The 20,734-nt window shown below is 42.8% G+C and overlaps 1 protein-coding gene across 3 annotated transcripts in view; it reads left to right on the top strand.

The window, feature by feature from the left end:
• GPAM (glycerol-3-phosphate acyltransferase, mitochondrial) overlaps window positions 1-18,695 on the top strand; it is a 72,208-nt gene extending 53,513 nt beyond the window's left edge. For all 3 annotated transcript variants that reach the window (NM_001444498.1, NM_001444496.1, NM_001444497.1), the window contains 11 exon segments: window positions 1,392-1,505; window positions 3,077-3,162; window positions 4,184-4,299; window positions 6,697-6,767; window positions 7,790-8,054; window positions 8,578-8,714; window positions 9,837-9,914; window positions 10,492-10,632; window positions 12,611-12,800; window positions 14,283-14,341; window positions 15,020-18,695. In NM_001444498.1, the coding sequence (NP_001431427.1) occupies window positions 1,392-1,505; window positions 3,077-3,162; window positions 4,184-4,299; window positions 6,697-6,767; window positions 7,790-8,054; window positions 8,578-8,714; window positions 9,837-9,914; window positions 10,492-10,632; window positions 12,611-12,800; window positions 14,283-14,341; window positions 15,020-15,136 (1,374 nt within the window). In that variant the 3' untranslated portion in view covers window positions 15,137-18,695.
• The last annotated feature ends 2,039 nt before the right edge of the window (window positions 18,696-20,734 follow it).

The following is a 20,734-nucleotide window of genomic DNA, read 5'->3' as shown; positions in this document are numbered from 1 at the left end:
TAATTTTTTTTTAAGTGAACTTTTTATTGATATAAATAAATAGTTACAGAAGAAAGCACATGTAGCTGGAATTAGCAGAAAGTGAACATACCTACACAGCCAGCACTCAGGTCCTGGAACAGCTTTATCAGGACCCTAGGAATCCCCTTATCCTGCTCTCATTGCTCTCCCCTCAAGTGTAACCTCTTATCCTGACTTCTTACAGAAGTGATTAGTTTTGTCTGTTTTTGAACACTATTGAAATGGAGTAATGCAGCATGTGGACTTTTTGCCTTTGGCTTCTTTTGCTCAAGTGACAACCGTTTGTTGTTACAAATAGCTAGAACTTGTTCATTCTCATAGCTGTATAGTATCACAGTGTATGAATATGCAGTTTGTCTATTCTGCTATTCAAAATGTGTTAGGTTTCCAGTTTGGGGCTATGATCATTCTTGTACATTTCTCTTGATGACCACAGGTATGCATCTTGTTGGGTATTTACCTAGGAGTGGAATCAGTGGGTCATAGAATATATGTACGTTCCGCTTTGTGAATGCTGCTGAGCAGTTTTCCAAGACGGTTTTGCCAACTTACCCTTCCTCCCAGCAGTGTGCAAGTTCCAGAGGAATTTAGTTTCGTTCTTATTTAGTGTGGAAGTCTTGTCGTGGTACTTGTTTTAATACTCCCCCAAACATACCAGAAAAAATTCCTGCTAATTGGAGCCTTAAGAATTGAGTGATAGACCTGGATTATTATCTGATTATTATCTGTATCCCTCTTGTGAGACCCTCCTTGTGTCACATGTGTCTGTCGGGAACATGAGCTCTACTCGCCCTGACTGGGTCTTGTGAGCTTGTGTGTCCTATGTCTGTTCTATGGCTGTCGTCGTCGTCATGCCTTGTATATGGTAAATATTTAGGAAATGCTTAGTGAGTGAGCAATTGGCTCACAGGCTATTCTGGGGCTGAGTTTGGTGTTCAGTTGCCTCATGTTACATATTTGGACCGTGGTGACCATCAGACTACAGTAAGGTGGCCTTTTGACATCTTATTTTTATCTGAAAACTGCAGAACAATTTCTTAGGCTGTTATGTCATTTTTATCCTTCAGTAGTTTGCACATGGTGGAAACAATGCCCTAAATGAAGTTGCGTGTTCAGTGTTTCCTTTTTATTGACCAAATTACCTCTCCCAGTGATGTGATTAGATCTTTTAGCATCTTTGAATGCTAAACATTTTCCGACAGGTCTCAATCAATAAGTACTTATTTTCCTTCTTCATTCATTATTATCTTTTCCCAGACAAACCTTCAGTTTCCATTAAAAAATAATCAATTTTATTCTTTGGATAACAATGTTTGCATATTTGGTAGCTTTATTTCTTACCACGCTATTCTTTCAAAATTGCAAATTAGGGAAAACCTAAGAAAAATGAGAGCCTCTGGAGTGTAGCGAGAGGTGTTATCAGAATGTTACGAAAAAACTACGGATGTGTCAGAGTGGACTTTGCCCAACCATTTTCCTTAAAGGTGAGTGCCTGTTGAAGTGAAGCCATGCCAATGCATTGGTGCAGCTCTGTGCCAGATCTGGGCTCTAGTCTGGCCTCTGGTGCCTCCTCTCCGTGTGACCGTAGGTTTCATTTTCTGCTCTTGTAGAATGAGAACCCTTACAAGAATAGTGTTTCCTGAATTTGTTTGCTGAAACATGCCTGTTGCCAAAGGACACTAAATACCCTTAGGAGAAATTTTGCAAGATGTGTCTCATGGCTGCGTAACACTGATAAGTCTAGGATGAAGCTCTGCTCTACCAAGTCTAATACCCACATGTTCAGAGGGATAGTGCCACCCTCACGGAGACACCTGGAGATGGTGGGCCCCTAAGGTCCTGCAGTTTTATTTATTTTTTATTTCTTGTCTGCACCTGCGGCAAGCAGAAGTTCCTGGGCCAGGAATTGAACCTGCACCATAGTAGCAACATTAGCCACTGCAGTGACAACACTGGGTCCTCAGCCCACTGTGCCATAGGGGAACTCCTTTGGCAACTTAAAAAAAATATATTGCACAACTTCTCTTGTTTATGATTTGCTTTTGAATGAGAGTCTTTTGAATATTATGTGACCTTCAGGTTGTCATATTTCCCTTAAAAGGTATGGCTGAGCGAATATCACTATTAATATTATTGAGAATGCCAGATGATTTCATGAAGATGTGCGAAAAGTTAAATTTTCCGCTTAGTTTTTTTTTTTAATTTTTTTAATTTTATTTTTTTGTCTTTTTAGAGCAGCGCTCATGGCATATGGAGGTTCCCAGGTTAGGGGTCAGATCGGAGCTGTAGCTGCCGGCCTACACCAGAGCCACAGCAACACAGGATCCGAGCCTCATTTGCGACCTACACCACAGCTCATGGCAATGCCAGATCCTTAACCCACTAAGAGATGCCAGGGATTGAACCCTCGTCCTCATGGATGCTACTCCGGTTCCTTAACCACTGAGCCACGAGGGGAACTCCTATTTTTATTTTTTTAATGATTTTTATTTTTTCCATTATAGTTGGTTCACAGTATTCTGTCAGTTTTCTACTGTACAGCAAGGTGGCTCAGTCACACATACATATACACATTCTTTCTCTCACATTGTCCTCCATCATGCTCCATCACAAGCGACTAGATATAGTTCCCTGTGCTATACAGCAGGATCTTATTGCTTATCCACTCTAAATGCAATAGTTTGCATTTATTAACTCCAGATTCCCAGTCCATCCCACTTCCTCCTTCTCCCCCTTGGCAACCACAAGTCTGTTCTCCAAGTCCTTGAGTTTCTTTTCTGTGGAAACGTTTGCCCTTAATTTTTAAATGATTTTGCTTAAACCTTGTCCTGGTTTTTTTGTAGCTTCAGGTCTCAGATTTCATTCTTAGCAGCATTCTATGAGTCATCCCATACTTCTGAAGATAGTTTAGGATATAGAAAGTATCTTTCATGTTCTGTAGTATGGCTCATTTTATTATAAACTCCTTTTTACTTTTTGCACATGAAATTATATGTTAGTTTATGGAAATGAGACAGTGGGAATAAATGATCATGTTGTATTTTTTTTTCCCCAGGAATATTTAGAAAGCCAAAGTCAGAAACCTGTGTCTGCTCCGCTTTCTTTGGAGCAAGCATTGTTACCAGCAATCCTTCCTTCAAGGTAAGATTGATGGAAATTTTTTTATAGTAGCCTATCAAATAGCTATTGTTTCCTTTTTCTTTCTTTTCTTTTTTTCTTTTCTTTTTTTTTTTTTTTTTTTGCTTTTTAGGGCTGCACCAGTGGCATATGGAGGTTCCCAGGCTAGGGGTCTAATCAGAGCTGTAGCCGCCAGCCTACCCCACAACCACAGCAACACCAGGTCTGAGCCTCGTCTGCGACCTACACCTCAGCTCATGGCAACGCCGGATCCTTGACCCACTGAGTGAGGCCAGGGATTGAACCTGCAACCTCATGGTTCCCAGTCGGATTTATTTCTGCTGCGCCACTGCCGGAACTCTTCTATTGTTTCTTACATCACATTGGAAAATCCGTTACCTTTATTAAGAACATTTATGTTTTTGCTTTCACTTCCTCACTTGAGTAACTTTTCTCTTGGTCTGATAAAGGATTTTGAAATGATGTGTTTCCATATTAGTTTGAAGGTTTTTGATTGTTTGCATCATAAAATCTTTTTGATTTTGTGAATAATGTGAGAGTTCTTATATTTTTGAATGTTTGAATTGTTCTTTTTGATAGTAGCGTAGGTTATGCATATTGTACATTTTTGCAACATATAAAAGAGTTTTCCTATGTGAGTTTTCCAAAATTCAAATTGTTACTTAGAGAAATAGAATATTAAGTTCATCCTTTAATGTGTTCAAGTATCAACTTTTTGAAAATGTTTTAAAAGGAGGCATCTTGTTTTATGCATTCTTTCTGCCAGTGAGGTTTGGAGGCGATGTACCAACAGTCATAATTAAATAACATGTTTTGGTCAACAGAGTGTATTAAACATAACATAGTGTATTATGGAGTGAAACCACTCATAGAAATACTTCATTTGTGGTTTAAATTTGAATATGTAGTAATTTAAAGTATCTAATAATTTATATCTTAAGCTCATGTAATTTGCTTTGTAAAAGAGTGGGATTATAGAAGTCTAATTTAAAAACAAACAAACAAAAAAACCCAAACTTTTCAGACCCAGTGATGCTGTTGATGAAGGTACAGACATGTCCATCAATGAGTCCAGAAACGCAGCGGACGAATCCTTCCGAAGAAGACTCATTGCAAATCTGGCTGAGCACATTCTCTTCAGTAAGTAGAATTCCACACTCTTTAATTCTGTAATTCGGGTTTGGCGTGATGCAGTGTGTACCATCCAGGTTTTGGAATCTGCTGAAGGTAGATTCCACTTCCAGTTCTATCACCTCATACTGGGGGTTGATAGGTAACTTATTAGAAAGAAGGTGATGTTGAAAAGCTTGGAGGTAATGGAGTAAAGCATGTCACACAGTACCTGGTAACTGGGAGGGACCCATGTGGTAGTTCTTAGGCTTTTAAAAATCTCCAAAATGGGGAGTTTCCTCAGGGCTCAGCCAGTTAAGGATCCAGTGTTGTCACTGCAGTGGCTTGGGTTGCCACTGTGGTGTGGGTTCTATCCCTGGCCCTGGAACTTCTGCATGCTGTAGGCATGGCCAAAAAACCCCCCCAAACAAACAAAACCTGTCAAGATGATGTGTTGCTTCTTTTGCTCATGAATTAGTTTCTTTGAACTACTTGTGTTATAGCCTCTAAGTTTATAATTGCATATTCCTCTCCCCTGTGACTCCATGATCCTTTTTATTCAGCAAATATTGTGTGGCTCTTATGGGTAAAGCTTTATTTTAGCTGTGGGGAATACAAATTGAATCATTAATGGCTCTGTACTTAACGAGCTTATGCTCTTCTCAGTGGGATATTGGGCACAAATAAGGCAAGTGGGAGTGACCCAGAGTGGAGTGCTTACATGCAGAGCAAGTTCCACATGGCGGCTGTTGTAGAGGCTGTTTTAAGATTCCGCAGCAGCAGCAGCGTGGGCCCTTGGTGCACTGTGTGTGTGTGTGTGTGTGTGTGTGTGTGTGTGTGTGTGTGTGTGTGTGTCTCCTTGCCACTCCCTGTGCCTCCTCCCCATCAGGTCAGACTCAGCACCAGTGTGGCGGCTTCCTCACCTCCTCTCAGCTCGGTCCGCTCTAGCTGCTCCCACTCCCGCCTAATGCTGGGCCAGGCTATTTTTCCTAAGCACGTTTGATTGTGTCTTTTCCTTGCTTAAATTTTGGATACTAAAAATGATACATCCTTAATGTTGAAAAGTTGAAAAATAAAGATAAAACCCACTACTCAAAAACCAGCTGTGTTGCTGTCTAGTCTATAAAAAAATTTTATACAGTTTTGTATTGTGCTATTTTCCATTTATAATACAAACATTTAATTAAGAACTTAATTATTCTTTTTAATGGCTACATATATACTGGGTACTTTTTTGTTTCTTAAACATTAGAGACAACATCGTTATGAATGAAGTATTCATGAATTCATTATCATCTTAGAAAACCTGCACATGGTATCTTTTTAAAATATTATTCCATAGATGTTCTCATATTTGATTTGTGTGATTATAATTTTCTGCAAATTCAGAATATTGAGTTATGGACTATAGTCATTCTCAAATGTCTTTCTGTTCTTTTCTTCCTTACCTCTAACCCTCCTCTGGGCCAGGTTGAACAGAGGAAATTAAGCACCCATTACTGTGGGGTCCCGTGCCAGGTGGATCATTTCATGCTCACACAGCCCAGTGAACTAGGTGGTGTGCTCACTTACTGAAGGGAAGCTGAAGCTTGGGAATTTTGAAATTTCTCCCAAGTCATGAAATTAGTGTAGAAGTTAGGATTTGAGTAATGGTTTCTGACTTAATTTTATTTTGTCTTTTTAGGGCTGCACCCACAACATATGGAGGTTCCTAGGCTAGGGGTCAAATTGGAGCTGTAGCCACTGGCCTGTACCACAGCCACAGCAACGCAAGATCCGAGCCATGTCTGGGACCTACACCTTAACCCACTGAGCAAGGCCAGAATCAAACCTGCATCCTCTTGGGTGCTAGTCAGATACGTTTCCGCTAAGCCACAGTGGGAACTCAGGTTTCTGACTTTAAATCTATCCACCCCCACTTCCCCAACACACACATACACCCACACCCACACCCCCCCCCACACACACACCTTTGTGTAATGTGGTGGTGAATACCTGCAAGGGGAGTAAGGCAGAGGTGCAGTTACAGTAGACTGAGGCCTGGAATAAGTCACAAACACAAAAGTAGGCTGTCTTGTAGAGCTCCTAGAACAGGCCCATACCCTCAGTTTTGGTATTTCCATAAAGATGTCTCTTAGTCATTCGGTAACTGACTTCTATTGGTCTGGATTGAGAGCAGACCTATTTTAGACTGAGTTCTATTCTATGATGAATAATGATCTCTAATGAGGTTCCATTGGCCCAGAACATGGTATGATGTTATAGCTTCGCTTTGGTAAATCAATTATGGGAAGTGTGGTAGAGGCCTTTTTTTTTTTTTTTTTTTTTTTTGTAGCTTCAAATACTCCTGATTAAGATTTAGGTACTTATAAAAAGTTTCAGCTATATTGAAAAAAGTGCAATTAAAGCTTTGTGTTTGCCTTCCAGCGGCTAGCAAGTCTTGTGCCATTATGTCAACCCATATCGTGGCCTGCCTGCTCCTCTACAGACACAGGCAGGTATGTCTGTACTGTCGCCCAGAGTTCAACAGAAAGCATAAGAATGCTTTGTCAGCTCTTCAAATCCTTGTCCACTGATGGATCTGCCTCCTTTCCAGCTAGTCCTGTGAGACAAACAGTAAAGTAAGCTAAGCTCTGCACACCTGACAGAGCAAGAAATCTACATGAAAAAAAGCCTCAGAGACTTATATCTCTATCTATGACAATAAGGCATGCTTTGAGTAATACAGTTAACAGAAAGAAGGCAGATCTCATCCATAAGCAGAAAACATTCTGGTAGCTAATGGTTTCCAAGCCATTTGATTTGTGTCTAGGACTTGCACTCTGCCTTCCCGCAACACACTTGTCTAGGCCCTGTGAGAAGAAGGACTGTCTGTCTTGTCCATGGTTATGTTCTCAACAGCAAACATAGTGGCAGGATATAGGCACCAAATAAATATTTGTCAGATAAATATTTAAAATGAGGAAAGTTATTGCTAAAAAATAAACACTTCCTCCTTTCAGATGGTGGCTGCTTCCTGCTGTGATCTTACGTGCTCATATCATGTGTTGTGGGCAGAGTAGTCTGGGTGTATCTTGACATTCTTGGGGGACAGCTTTGTAACCAGTTTCCTGACTTTCTTTACACTGGTGTTCTGGCCCTTTCTCTGTATGTGCTGACAGCGAGCTGCAGGAAAGCCAAGGCAAGAAAAAAAAATCCTTGGAAGTAGGATGGACTGGGAGTTTGGGTGTTGGTAGATGCAAACTATTACATTTGGAATGGATAAGCAATGAGGTCCTGCTCTATAGCACAGAGAACTATGCAGAATCTCTTGGAATGGAACGTGATGGAAAGTAGTAAGAGAAAAAAATGTATATATTTATATATGTATGTCTGGGTCACTGTGCTTTACAGCAGAAATTGACACAATGCTGTAAATCAGTATGCTCTAATAAAAAAAAAAATCCTTGAAATGGTCTCTCTACCTTTTGGGAAGTAGGTTTCCTACTCTCATAAGACCACTTTTTTTCTGTTTCTCTAGGGAATTGATCTCTCCACGTTGGTGGAAGACTTCTTTGTGATGAAGGAGGAAGTCCTGGCTCGTGATTTTGACCTGGGTTTCTCAGGAAATTCAGAAGATGTAGTCATGCATGCCATACAGCTGCTGGGAAACTGCATCACGATCACCCACACCAGCAGGAATGATGAGTTTTTTATTACTCCCAGCACAACTGTCCCGTCAGTCTTTGAACTCAACTTCTACAGCAATGGGGTACTCCACGTCTTTATCATGGAGGCCATCATAGGTACATCTGGTCTTGAAGTATTTTCATGGCAAATAAAACGGCCAGAGGCACATGGAAGGGTCCACTTTAATTTGGATGGTTACCCCTTGTTCAAGGGAATGTGTTGCATAGTTTTAGTTTCAAATAAAATTGTAATGTGCTATTTCACTCTTTATAGCTTGTTTTTACATTTATTATTCAACAAGGAATAACTGAATTACTGTATGCATAGTATCACACTTTTTACTAAGGAAGAGAAGTAGGATGTCTTGCTGTCCAGGAGCTGAAAATCTTAAGTGAGCTGAGATGTATACATGGCAGTGAAGTAAGTGGGGGGACCAGAGGAGATAGCAAAGGGGCTGGAAGCATCCAAGGAAGGTTTGGTAGGGTTGGGATCCCATGGAATCTTAAGTTTCTCCAGCGAATGCAGATAATTCTTTTTGATGTACTAACAGCAGGTTAAGGTAATCCAACTTACCTGAGCCAGTTGAAGTTTTTCTGGAGCACTAAGGCTGCCCGCTTCATTGACATTTTCCTCTCTCAGCCTGCAGCCTCTATGCAGTTCTGAAGAAGAGGGGCTCAGGAGGGCCTGCGTCTCCCAGCCTGATCAGCCAGGAGCAACTGGTGCGGAAGGCCGCCAGCCTATGCTACCTGCTCTCCAACGAGGGCACCATCTCTCTCGTAAGTGAGGGCTCGTGAGTGTTGCCTGTTCTCTTTTTCTTGAGCTTATCGTTAATGACAGCATAAAACGCTTTTTCCTTAGAGAATTTCTGGCCCATTGTTGAAGCTTTACATCCTACTCCTGGGTCTCGGCGACCACCAAACCATTATATCATTCCTCTCTTGGTTGCCTGGTGGGACCACTGCTCCGGTGAACCGTTGGTGCACTGGGAGGTGTGATAGGACAGGTTGCTCAGCATTCTCTGCCAGTCAGATCGCTCTGAGCTCTTACTGTAGTGAGACACTGGGTCGGGTTTGTAAATAATTAACACGCCCGCTCGTGGTTGGTGGAACCACAGAAGATGAGAGTCAGAAATGATCTTAACAATCATTGGCTCAACCTCTTCTCCTTCACACATGGTGAAATTAAGGCCCAGAGGAACCGATGAACGTTTGTGTTATATTTAAACACCTGTGGATGTTTATGATGAGGTATACAGATTAAGCAGAATTTTTCCCTCAAAATCATCCACAAATAGAATTCGTATTTTATTTAAAGTCTGTGTGTTCCCACTGACCTGGGTGCGTCCCATTTATTAGTACATGTATTGTGAGGATCCCTCTTCCACCGCCTTCTTTGTATGTGGTATGTTTGTGGTCCTGTTGGGGAATCTGATTTGCACGAACCTTGAGGGGCAGGATGGGAGAGGCTCGGGTAGGTAAGGCTCTCCAGACTGACCTTGTCTCTCACATTGTCTCTTTCCTCTTCCACCACCTGTATGTACAACATTCCTGTAAGATAGCTTTTGCAGAGAAATTGTCTTATAGAGGAGAAAACAGGTGGTAGGTGCCTGACAAGCAGCGGTCCTGAGGCCTGGCTTCCCTGGGGGAGACACAGCTCAGGAACCCCCTTTGCAGGTGGTGCTGCGTTGGGTTCTCAGCCAGTCATGTGACACGGTCTCTTCTCAGGCTTTGTCCACCACCATGCGCTCGTCAAGAGGGTGGGAGTTGGAAATCGCAGGGCTTGCCCGCTGGAGTGAGGCAGGTGATGCCATGGAAGTACTGGGCAGCCACCTTTTGTGCTGTTTTTGGTCTTGAAAAAATAATTCAGTGACATTTACATTGAAATGCCTTTCTTTTCAGCCCTGCCAGACATTTTACCAAATTTGCCATGAAACAGTAGGCAGGTTTATCCAGTACGGCATTCTCACAGTGGCAGAGGTAAGAGGACAAGCTTTGCCTGTGTTGGCCTTTTCCTTATCTTTTCTATCAGCTGCATTAACCAGTCATTCCACTTCATATATAGTCAAGTCCAGATGAGTTGAAGAGAAAAATAACAATGGGGAGAATAAACATTGGGATTGTTTGATCTCTCGGTTCCTTTGGTGTAACCGGTGTTGTCTAAAACGTATCCTGACTTGATTCCGTGACACCCAGAAGTCTGCATTCTGAGATGAGATCCGCACATGAGTGTGCTTGCAGCTTGCACACATGCAGTTTTCTTTTTTGAGGCTCTGTTTTAATTTTGGCAGATTTAAAGGGTGTGGCCTGGGAAAGTAGGTACTGATTTAGAAGAGGTGAGGGTATTTCATTTGATCTGCCTGGTTCCTCCACCCCCCATCCCCCCCGCCCCGCTGTCTCCTGAGTGCTTTGGAGTTTGGAGCGGGCAGTGGATTGATGTGAATGGCTGGACAGAAGGGTCGGGGGAGGGCATGAGTGAGGACTGTGCTGTCTGGGGTCCAGTGGGGCAGGCGTTTGTGTGCAGGTCTACTTACCCTCGGTCATCTCCTTGGCACAGCAAGACGATCAGGAGGATATTAGTCCCAGTCTTGCTGAGCAGCACTGGGACAAGAAGCTCCCTGAACCTCTGTCATGGAGAAGTGATGAGGAAGATGAAGACAGCGATTTTGGTGAGGAGCAGCGAGATTGCTACCTGAAGGTACTTGGGTGAAGGATTCTGGTGGACTCTGCAGTGATGAGTTTTAGTCTGTGTGCCACTAGTTACGAGGCTCTTATAAGCTTGGACTCTGGAGACTTATTCATATTCAAAGCACCTGCAAACCAGCTGTGGTGCTTTCTACCTAGTAAAGACACTCAAGTGGTTTATAAAATTAATACCTTAAATTGTTCAGTTTGGATATAGAAAAATCGAAAGAGACCAGAGAGACTGAAAATTCAGGAAGAAGAATGTCATAGATGATACCTTTCATGACCCTCTCATCAGAATGCACAGGTGCCCACCTCTCTACCCACAGCTGCACTCACTCCCTAAAGAGGGAAGGCGTTTGTTCAGTCATCACCAAAGCGCCAAAGCGAGACAACACCATAGCAGGTATAGAAGAGAATTCATATTCAGCTGCCACTGGCCTGGTTGCTCTTTTCTTTTTTTTTTTTTTTTTGGCTTTTTAGGGCCGCACCCACAACATACAGAGTTTCCCAGGCTAGGGGTCTAATCAGAGCTACCGCTGCTGGCCCACACCACAGCCATAGCAATGCAGGATCTGAGCTTCGTCTTCGACCTACACCATAGCTCACAGCAACGCCATACCCTTAAACCCACTGAACGAGGCCAGGGATGGAACCCGAATCCTCATGGTTCTAATCAGATTAGTTTCCCCTGCACCATGACAGGAACTCCTGGTTGCTCTTTTTAAGTTATGCTCAGTTTTGCCATCTTTCCCCAAATTCCATACATCAAGCTCTTTGCCTTCAATTAAAACAAATCCTATCACACGAGAAAATCTGATTTTTAAAAGATTGTCCCTGGAGTTCCTGCTGTGGTACAGCGGGCTAAGGATCTGGTGTTGTCACTGCCGTGGTTGGGGTTCAGTCCCTGGCCTGTGAACTTCCACGTGCCATGGGCGTGGCCAAAAAAAATTAAAAGATCATCCTTGCTTTAGGAAAATCAGTTTTGTCTAATTTGCAGGGGTTTTTTGTTTGTTTGTTTGTTTGTTTTTGTCTTTTTGCCCTTTCTAGGGCCGCTCCCTCGGCACATGGAGGTTCCCAGGCTAGGTGGCGAATCGGAGCCACAGCAACGCTGGATCCGAGCCGCATCTGCAACCTACACCACAGAGGACCTAACCCACTAGCAAGGCCAGGGATCAAACCCGAAACCTTATGGTTCCTAGTCGGATTCGTTAACCACTGAGCCATGACGGAAACTCCTCTAATTTGCAGTTTGAGAAATGAGTGATAATGATTCGTCTTTTCTGAATACCCTAAGTAGATTACTCTCTTTGTGGTGGAACAATACTCCCTAGTTTACACACACAGACACACAGACAGGAGAGTCCGAATGACTTGGAAGTTTTTCCATTTCGGGCATTATTAGTTTCAAGGTGGTACAGGGATCTTGCTATCATACTGCGGAGGGGCTCATCTGAATGTGTGCTTTTGAAGGATGTAGAGTGAGAGCCCCCACTGCCCAAAGTACCCCATCCCCCTCACCACTCCCCATTCTGTCACCCTGTGGGCCCAAGGCCACATGGAGGTGACAGACAGAGCTGGGAAGGACTGAAGTGATTGCTTGGGTCTTGGCGTGTGGCTTTTTTGCACATGTGGCTGGACTTGAATGACTGTCCAGCCAGGCTTCAAACGCTGGAAGGTCCAGTGTCAGCACTAGCTGTTTTCAGTGATGACATTCTGTTATAATTATGTCATTCAAATATACAGTTCTTCTAGGCAGCTGTTCAGTGAATACAAACCTCAAATACCATGAAAGTCTGATTACAATAAAGAACACATTTCAAAACCAGTGTTTGTTTCCAACAGTGACTCTGCACTTGGAGCAATGGTGTGCTGACCGCGAGGGGCTGTCTTCTGGAGCCGCTGGTGCTCCGAGAGGGCTCCCCTGTCTGCCTGATCTCTTTCCTCTGTGCCCCCACATGTGACTGGCTCTCCCGCTCCTGCCCTCCCAGGTGAGCCAATCCAAGGAGCACCAGCAGTTCATCACCTTCCTGCAGAGGCTCCTTGGGCCATTGCTGGAGGCTTACAGCTCTGCTGCCATCTTCATTCACAACTTCAGTGGTCCCGTCCCGGAGCCTGAGTACCTGCAGAAGCTGCACAAATACCTGATAAACAGAACAGAAAGAAGAGTTGCAGTATATGGTATGTATGACCCTATTTTTGCTTCTTTTAAAAGCTGTGCCTTTTTTGATTATAGGAATCTGCTCATTGTAGATAATTGGGAAAAAAAATGCAAAATTATCCTGACCTCTAACTCCATAGATTACTACTGTTACCTGTTTTGATATGTTATATAAATTGGATGATACAGATAGATACTCCTAGGTCTGGCTTTTTTCACAGAAGATTATAAGTGAAATTGATACATGTTCTTACATGCGGTTGTTCTTGTTGCTCTGTCCTAGTCTAGTGTATACATACTTGCCGCATTTTATTTATTCGTTTCCATCATTGACGGATATTTGGGTTTTGCAGTTCAGAGCTACTGTGGTAGTGCTGCTGTGAAATGTTTGAACGTGTATTGGAGTGAACTTACAGACTCGTTTATGTTGGGATATATAGGAGAAAAATTGCCTAGTCACAGGGTGTGGTAAGTTCAGCCAGATGATAGGTTTGTGGAAGGGATGGCCAAATGGTTCCTAATTGCTGAACCAGTTTGCACTCCCAGCAGTGGTGTGTTTCACTTGCCCCATCCTGTTGACACTTGGTAATATATGTTATGTAAGAGGAGTGATTGGGGTGGGAGTGGCATTTTATACAGTTATGATTTAGGACTGAAACTAATTTGAATCCAGTCATTTTTAGAGCCATGAGGGATCTAGAGATAATCTAGGTCTCTCCCTGCATCTGTCTATACCTACCTATCTACCTGTAGACGTATAGATGGATGGATAGAGACGTATCTGTGGGTTGGCAGTAGAGCTAGAATCACCTTCCTGTATAGATGGAAACTCTCCCAGATCACATAGCTAGTTAAAGGGCAACCTGGGCTTAGAATTCTTTTTTTTTAGTGATCCCTAGACTTGTGCTCTTTCTGGTTCCACTATCGTGGGAGTCATCTGTGCATCACTGTGCTGTTTAAAAGAATCTCCACACACTGTCTCATTTGAATCTCACAGAAGCTCTTTGAAATGGATGTTTTGGATATTTCTCTTTCCCTTCTTCTCTCTGTCCTTCCTTCCTCTTTCTCTCCTTATCCCTCTCTCCTTCTCTTTTTTTCCTTAAAAAATGACAAATCAGGGAGTTCCTGTCTTGGCTCAGCAGTTAATGAACCTGACTAGTATCCATGAGGATGTGGGTTCCATCCCTGGCCTCGCTCAGTGGTTTAAGGATCCTGTGTTGCTGTGGCTATGGTGTAGGCCAGCAGCTCTGATTTGACCCCTAGCCTGGGAACCTCCATATGCCACACCTGCAGCCCTAAAAAGACAAAAAAAAAAAAGATGAATTGGATTTAGAGAAACAGCAAATCCTTGAAGGCCTCCCAGGTAGCCTGAGGGAGCCTGACACGGTCCACAGACTTGCTGTGGCCCTTCCCCCAGGCCCCATACTTCCTTCCCCTGGACGTCAGGGGTCTCATCGTTGCTGGGCCTAAACATTTGACAGAGTCTTACTCTTTCCCCACAGCTGAGAGTGCCACATATTGTCTTGTGAAGAACGCTGTGAAAATGTTTAAGGATATTGGGGTGAGTGTCCACGGCTTGCGGTGTGAAAGTGCACGTTCATCTCTGTCCTCTTTCTGTTTCGGTCTTGCCTGTTGGAGCCACCTTGGTGTTGGCTGGCCCCTGAGAGAAGCAGTTTCTGCTGGATCAGGCAGGCAGGCATTTCTGGGGATGCAAGAAGGGTGTGTTGAAGGTGAGGCCCCATCAGCACAGATTGATTTGAATGTTCCAGAATTTTCCTGGTTTTCATCTTCATTCTAAATGAAGGTGTCAGTGTGTTTGAAGATTCTACGACCATTTTGGTGGCAATGTTAACTCTCCCGTATGGTTTTCAGTTATTTTCTTGTTTTTACCAGTATGGCTGGAGGTATCCTTTACTGTTGTGTATCCTTCGGGACGTGGGTTCACGGCGGTACTAATGGTCTTTGTAAGGGACTATTTGTGACTCTATTCCAACGTAAATTTTGAAATACGGTACACTGATTGAATTGCACTCCCAAAAACCTGACACCTGCCCCCAGAACCTCCCCACCCCACACTCGCACCCACCGCCACGTACGTTTCCTTAAAGCCCGGATTGTTTTGTGTGCCTTACTGTCTTACGGGGTCAAGGGCACTGGATGGAGTTGGTGACAGAAATGTCCATTCCCCCTCCCCCCGTTTTTTGGTTTGTCTTTAATTTAATCTAAACTTTCTCTCTAGGTTTTCAAAGAGACCAAACAAAAGAAAGTGTCTGTTTTAGAACTCAGCAGCACTTTTCTACCTCAGTGCAACCGGCAGAAACTCCTGGAATATATCCTGAGCTTTGTGGTGCTGTAGGTAACTCCTGGCACCTCTGCAGGTGAAGGGTGTGGGATGAGTCCTTCGTAGGCTCCAGCCTCTGGCTCGAGAGTGGAAGGTGCTGTGGTGTGGTCGGGCCTGGCCTGTCCTGATGCGACCTCCTGGAAGACAAGTGCCTTCTCCCCTCCATGGTCTGTGCCCATCCGACTCCGAGATGACACAGCTGCCTACAGATCCCACTGTGGGGCCTCCGCCCCCAGTCACAGTTCATAATCAAGAGATGACAAGATGAAATCGCAAATGATTATTTTGGAGTTGATTGAAGATTGACATTTTAAGTATAACAGTTAAGGACTAATTACTGTGATGGACACAAAAATGTAGTTGATTCTAGAACTGAGTCTTGTATAGTGTACTTAATGCTGTCAGGTAATTTGTTGGTATATTTTCTGATTAATGGTTAATGCTTCCTTTAAAGATAATTGTGTCATCCATCCACTGTTTTTTGTTTGTTTTTGTCTTTTCGGTTTTATCTTTGTCAGTCGTAGCTAAATTTTCAAGGGGAACACTTTTCATCCCAAGTGCTTTACAAATGAAGGGCGAATGCACGTCACACCCAGGTATCACTGTGCTGTCCTCTGCAGTCAGATTTGGAAAGCATCTTGAGAGCTACGTGGAGACACAATATTCATTTAGGTCAGGAGTACAGATAATGTGACCAAACAGCTAACACCAGGAAGTAAATTCAGGGTAAACGTGGCCAGAAAACTGACTTTGAAAAAATGAAAACGTGCCACTGAGTTGTAAATGACCAGCGAGTATTTAGGGACAACTCCTGTTTTATGTCTGTATCCTTTCCCACCCTTCAGATGGTACCTGCCCCTCCCAGGTACAGCTGTTTCTCAGAGAGAGCCACTGTCCTAACGCATTCACTTGGCCTGAGAGCCTGTGTTATCCTAAAGTGCTCTGGCTGCAGGCGGCCGACCCAGGCGTCTCCTGCCCTGCAGACAGGTCATGCACTGCATGCCCCTCTTCTGGGTGGTACCCACTCAAGTTGGGCACAGTACGGTTGTACTGTGGATTTTTTTTAGCTGTGAGGAAAAATCATGGTTCCTTAAAAAACATGTGTGGATTATATTCCGAAACTCCGATGTCACATAGTGGCAAATAACTATGAATTGTTCATAACAGGTAGGTGCCTTTCTGTGAGCAGGGGTCGTAATTATTAACCAACTGTGGTAATTATGGTGATTTCTTAAAAATCATGTGATATTAAACGTTTTCTAACAGCTTACTGTTCCTTCTCTTCTCTCCATGATATTATGGAATCAGGAATTCTTCCTGGTGAATGTTGTAGATAGTCTTTGCATTTAATAGAAAAGTACTGAGAATCAAGTTTGTACTTTCGTCAGCGTGGGTTTTAAACACTCATACGGTCTCCTGACTAGTCTGTGTGTGTTGGGAGAGGGAGAGATACTCATTGGTATTTCACAGTGAATGAAATTTTTGAAACTCAGAGCAATAATGCTATGCTGTTGTGATTTTCTTCCATTCTTCTCAAATTCTACTGTTAAAATATATGTTTTCCTTATAGGACTCCCTGCTCTTGAGCCATTGTCAGTGTTGGCGGTGACTCTGGGGTGGAGTGGGGTCCTCACTGGTTAGCATTCCATTTTCCTAAGGAGAATGAGCCCTGCGACTGGGGGAACAGCTGGGAGGCTTGTGTATCCCCTTGTGTGTTCCTTATCTAGGCAAGCAAACACTTCACTTTTCTTCATCCTCTAAATTATAGACGGAGGATTTCTCAGCCTTTTTAAGTCAAGGTCGGGACTGCTGCTCTGCCTGTGACTTCTGCTAAGAGCTGCTGATGCACCAGCCTGACCAGGGGACCATGGCTTCTCTGGCTTTATTTTCCCTTTCAGTTGGTTTGTTTTCTAGAAATCTAATCAGATGCTTTGGGGAATGCAATGTGTGATTTGCTAGCTCTCTCGCCACTTTAACTCACTGTGAGAATAAATATGCATGCTTTCTGTAATTAACTGGTGCTTTGAAAACCTTTTTTAAGGAAGACAAATCTCAACCAAAGTTCTGCTCATCCGGACAAGCTCACCCTCGAGTTAATTTTAGCACAGCTCATTCTTCAGTGCCTCATTACTGAACGAACATCCATCATCCCAGTAAGGCTTCCAGATAGCACTGTTTTGCTAAAAGATTTATTCTTATTGTTTTCCAAAAGCGAATGGCTTTCATGTAAGATTAAACAAACTAGGTGCTTATAAATAATTTATTACAGTTTACTCTGTTGCATTTCTATGAAACTGAAATGCATGCCCTCCAGGGAAAGGCAGACTGTGAATCAGGTTAAAAAGCAAACAAAAAGACCCGATAATAAGCAATATGAAACTGCTCTCTTTCACAACGAGAAGTTCCTAAGTGATTCAGAAGAGGAGAAGAAAATTTTGCTCTCAAAACTTTAAGAAAAAAGGAAAGAACTAGCATGAAATGTGTAGGACTAGCAACAGAGAAAGTGCTATGAGACTTGCTTCTCAGATCTGTGAACTCTCACAAAGTCGCAAGAGCGAGTGGAGAAAATAAGTTAGGGACTGCAATGACTGTGGGATTTCCAATCTGAAGGGAAAAGCATTCCCCAGAGTTCTCCATGCGTATGAGTGCTCTGTGAGATGTTCCTAGGTGTTTTGTAAAAAAAGTGTTGCTGGTAACATCAATTTGCACGTGGACCCTCTTTCCTAGAAATTCACAGTGCACTTGTAAGGGCTTCAGGGTCTGCCAGTACCAAGCCTGTTTAACCCAGCATTTCCCAATCCATGTACCCCAGGGCCTTTTTCTCCTTGGGGACACCTATGGACCTCTCATTAGGTTCATAGAAGACATTTTGGGAAATACTATGTCAGGTGGTTCTTTAAGGGGACAAAATAACTCCCAGATGGCACGGAGGCAGAATTTGCATACATTTTGTAAATCAAATGTTGCATTTAATGGATGTATATTTCCTCTCCTAGAGACGATAAGCACAGAAATCGATAATACAGTTGGTCAGAGCTCTTTCCTTAATGATTATGGGTTCTTTTCACTGAAAGTAGCAAAATAAACACTAGGATTAATTGAGGTAAAAAATTAAGATTTTAATTCAGATCTAGAAGAAATTATTGCACAATTGAATGCAGCTTTTTATCCACAGGTAGTTCTAGCGTTTAGAAATGATAGGACTTACCACTGAGGTTTATAAGACTTAATTTGGCTGTAAATCTGTTTTTTAAAACACTCTTTGTAGGAACTTGAGACTTGGCATCTGGCATTTTAGTTTAATACAAACTAATGATTGCATTTGAAAGAGACTTTTGACTCTACTGGTAAACATCTAAACTCTGAAATGCCTTGATGGAAGGTGTTAAACTATTTGCCTGTTGTACAAAGAAATGTTAGATTGTTGTAGAAAGATGTACTATAAAGTACCGGAAAAATGACACGGTGTGACGTCATGAGTGAAACTTCTATGGAAACTTTTTTTATGCCTGTTAATATATTGTAAGACACACAGAAGTGTAGTTTTGTTTTAATAAACCGAAAAGTGAATGTATTCTTGATGTCTTGTTTTTGTAGTTAAAAGTTCCCCTACATAAGTCATTGTATAGTTTTTGTTGGACCTAAAATAGAACTTTATTAAAATGCTTTTAAGAAATAATCTTACATAAATTTGAGGACTGGCAGTGCATGATTTTATTATTGACCCAGAGCTCCTCAAATTTGATCAACCATTTGGAGATGAAGATATCTACGGCTCAGATACTGCCATCCTCCGTAAATGCTCCCATCACAGAGGTGTTCTGTGGGTTTCTGTAATATTTCTTAAATGTGGCACTTCTGTCTTATTTTAATATGTTTAAGTTTAAAAGTATAAACTGAAGTCTTGGGTTTTTCCCACTAGTTCATAATAGTTGCTCAAAATAGTTTACTCTTTTGACAGTTAAGTATTTTACTAGAGCACTGTTTTCTGTGGTTGCTTTGAAAGGGCTCAAAAGCAGCCTTCTTTCAGGAGTGTGCCCTCTGGAAAGGGCGTTAACGGGTGCCTGGCTGTGCCATCTGTGCCCTTGGCGTGCGTGCATGTTAGTGGTTGACAGGTCCGTCAACCTGACCAGCACCCAAGATTGTCTTATCTGTTCTGTGCCAGCCTCTCTATCTGAGGTTTGTACTTTAGCCCCTTTGATTTCCCCTGGGATGTTGTTGCCATGACTATGCCCTCACCCTTTGGTGTATTCCTTCTTTCCTTTGCATTAGCAACTTTCTTGTTGCTGCAAAACATTGCTTTCCCTTTATCATAGATTAGACTTCAGAATTAATATCCACTGAAAGAGTGGATGTAAAAGTTAGAATCTTGCTATGATAAAAGTCCAACATGGAGTGATTGGAATCAATGAGCAAATAGGCTCACTTTCCAGCCTTCTGGGACAGCATCTTGCTATCTTCCTGCAGCAGATCATTTGAGATTAAAAGTGAAAAGAACATTACAGACACACCCTCACACACTTACTGAAAGTCTCCAACTTACATAGCCAAGATGTAGAACTTTGTAGGAGTGAGGTGGCTACATAAGGCAATAGCAGATGTGGATACCTTTTCCTGCTTCTGGGCTCCTTATTGGTGGGCTGATCCTACACCTAGATTCTCATATACCTGCAACATTCCCTTGATAATTATTAATAATGCCCCCTTTGACTCTCAGAAGAGTGTAGGTTTGGATAGTAGATGACATGGTGACAGGGAGGTTCCTGCTAGGGTTGAGAAAAGAAAGTTTGTTTTTTTTTTAAAGAATACTCTGGTGTTTTATCACCAGAAAACTTCAACCGCCTTTGAAGTTACTTGTAAGGGAATGTTTATAACATGTAATTGCTGCTGCTTGAACCAGTCTTAATTCTTATGGGGAGATAGCAGAGAAGTATTCACCAAGTAATTGCTCAGTTTTTCAGAATGTCACAAAAGCCATCTCCATGTGTGCTTTTGGAGGGTTTGAGGCCAAATGCACATGCTTCATTAATTCTCTGTTGTTGAAATGATGAGCAAAACATCCCCAATTCTAGTGCCTGATTCTAGGTGTGTGTGGTGAGGAAGAGTTGCCTGCCTCCCTTCACCCAAGAAGGAAAAGGCAGAACAGCATGGTGCCCGTGATGGGGATTTCAAGGAGAGACTGTATGTGGCAGTTCTCCTGAGACCAGGGGTGGTCACCAGACAAGCAGCATCCATATCACTTGAAAAGTTGTTGAGACTACGAATTCTTTTGGGGCCCACCCCAGCATCCAACAGGCTGTTTTAACAAGCTCTTATGGGTTCTAAGGCACAGAAGGTTTAAGAACCCCAGCTCTAGATGCACTGTCTTGGCAAAAGTTGGAGTTTCCACAGTTCTACATAGTGTGCTTAGGAAGTGAAAACAAGGTAGGAGGAGTTCCCGTCGTGGTGCAGCAGAAACAAATCCGATTAGGAACCATGAGGTTTCGGGTTCAATCCCTGGCCTTGCTCAGTGGGTTAAGGATCCAGCGTTGCCATGAGCTGTGGTGTAGGTTGCAGACGTGGCTTGGATATGGTGTTGCTGTGGCTGTGGTGTAGGCCAGTGGCTACAGCTCC

Source organism: Sus scrofa, chromosome 14, assembly GCF_054392235.1.
Source record: "Sus scrofa isolate SSC_HxYL_T2T_F1_AM1 chromosome 14, Sscrofa_HxYL_maternal_Yorkshire_Landrace_v2.0, whole genome shotgun sequence".
NCBI lineage: Eukaryota > Metazoa > Chordata > Mammalia > Artiodactyla > Suidae > Sus > Sus scrofa.
The sequence above is the reverse complement of the archived record's forward strand: the minus strand, read 5'-3'. Positions and strand labels throughout refer to the sequence as shown.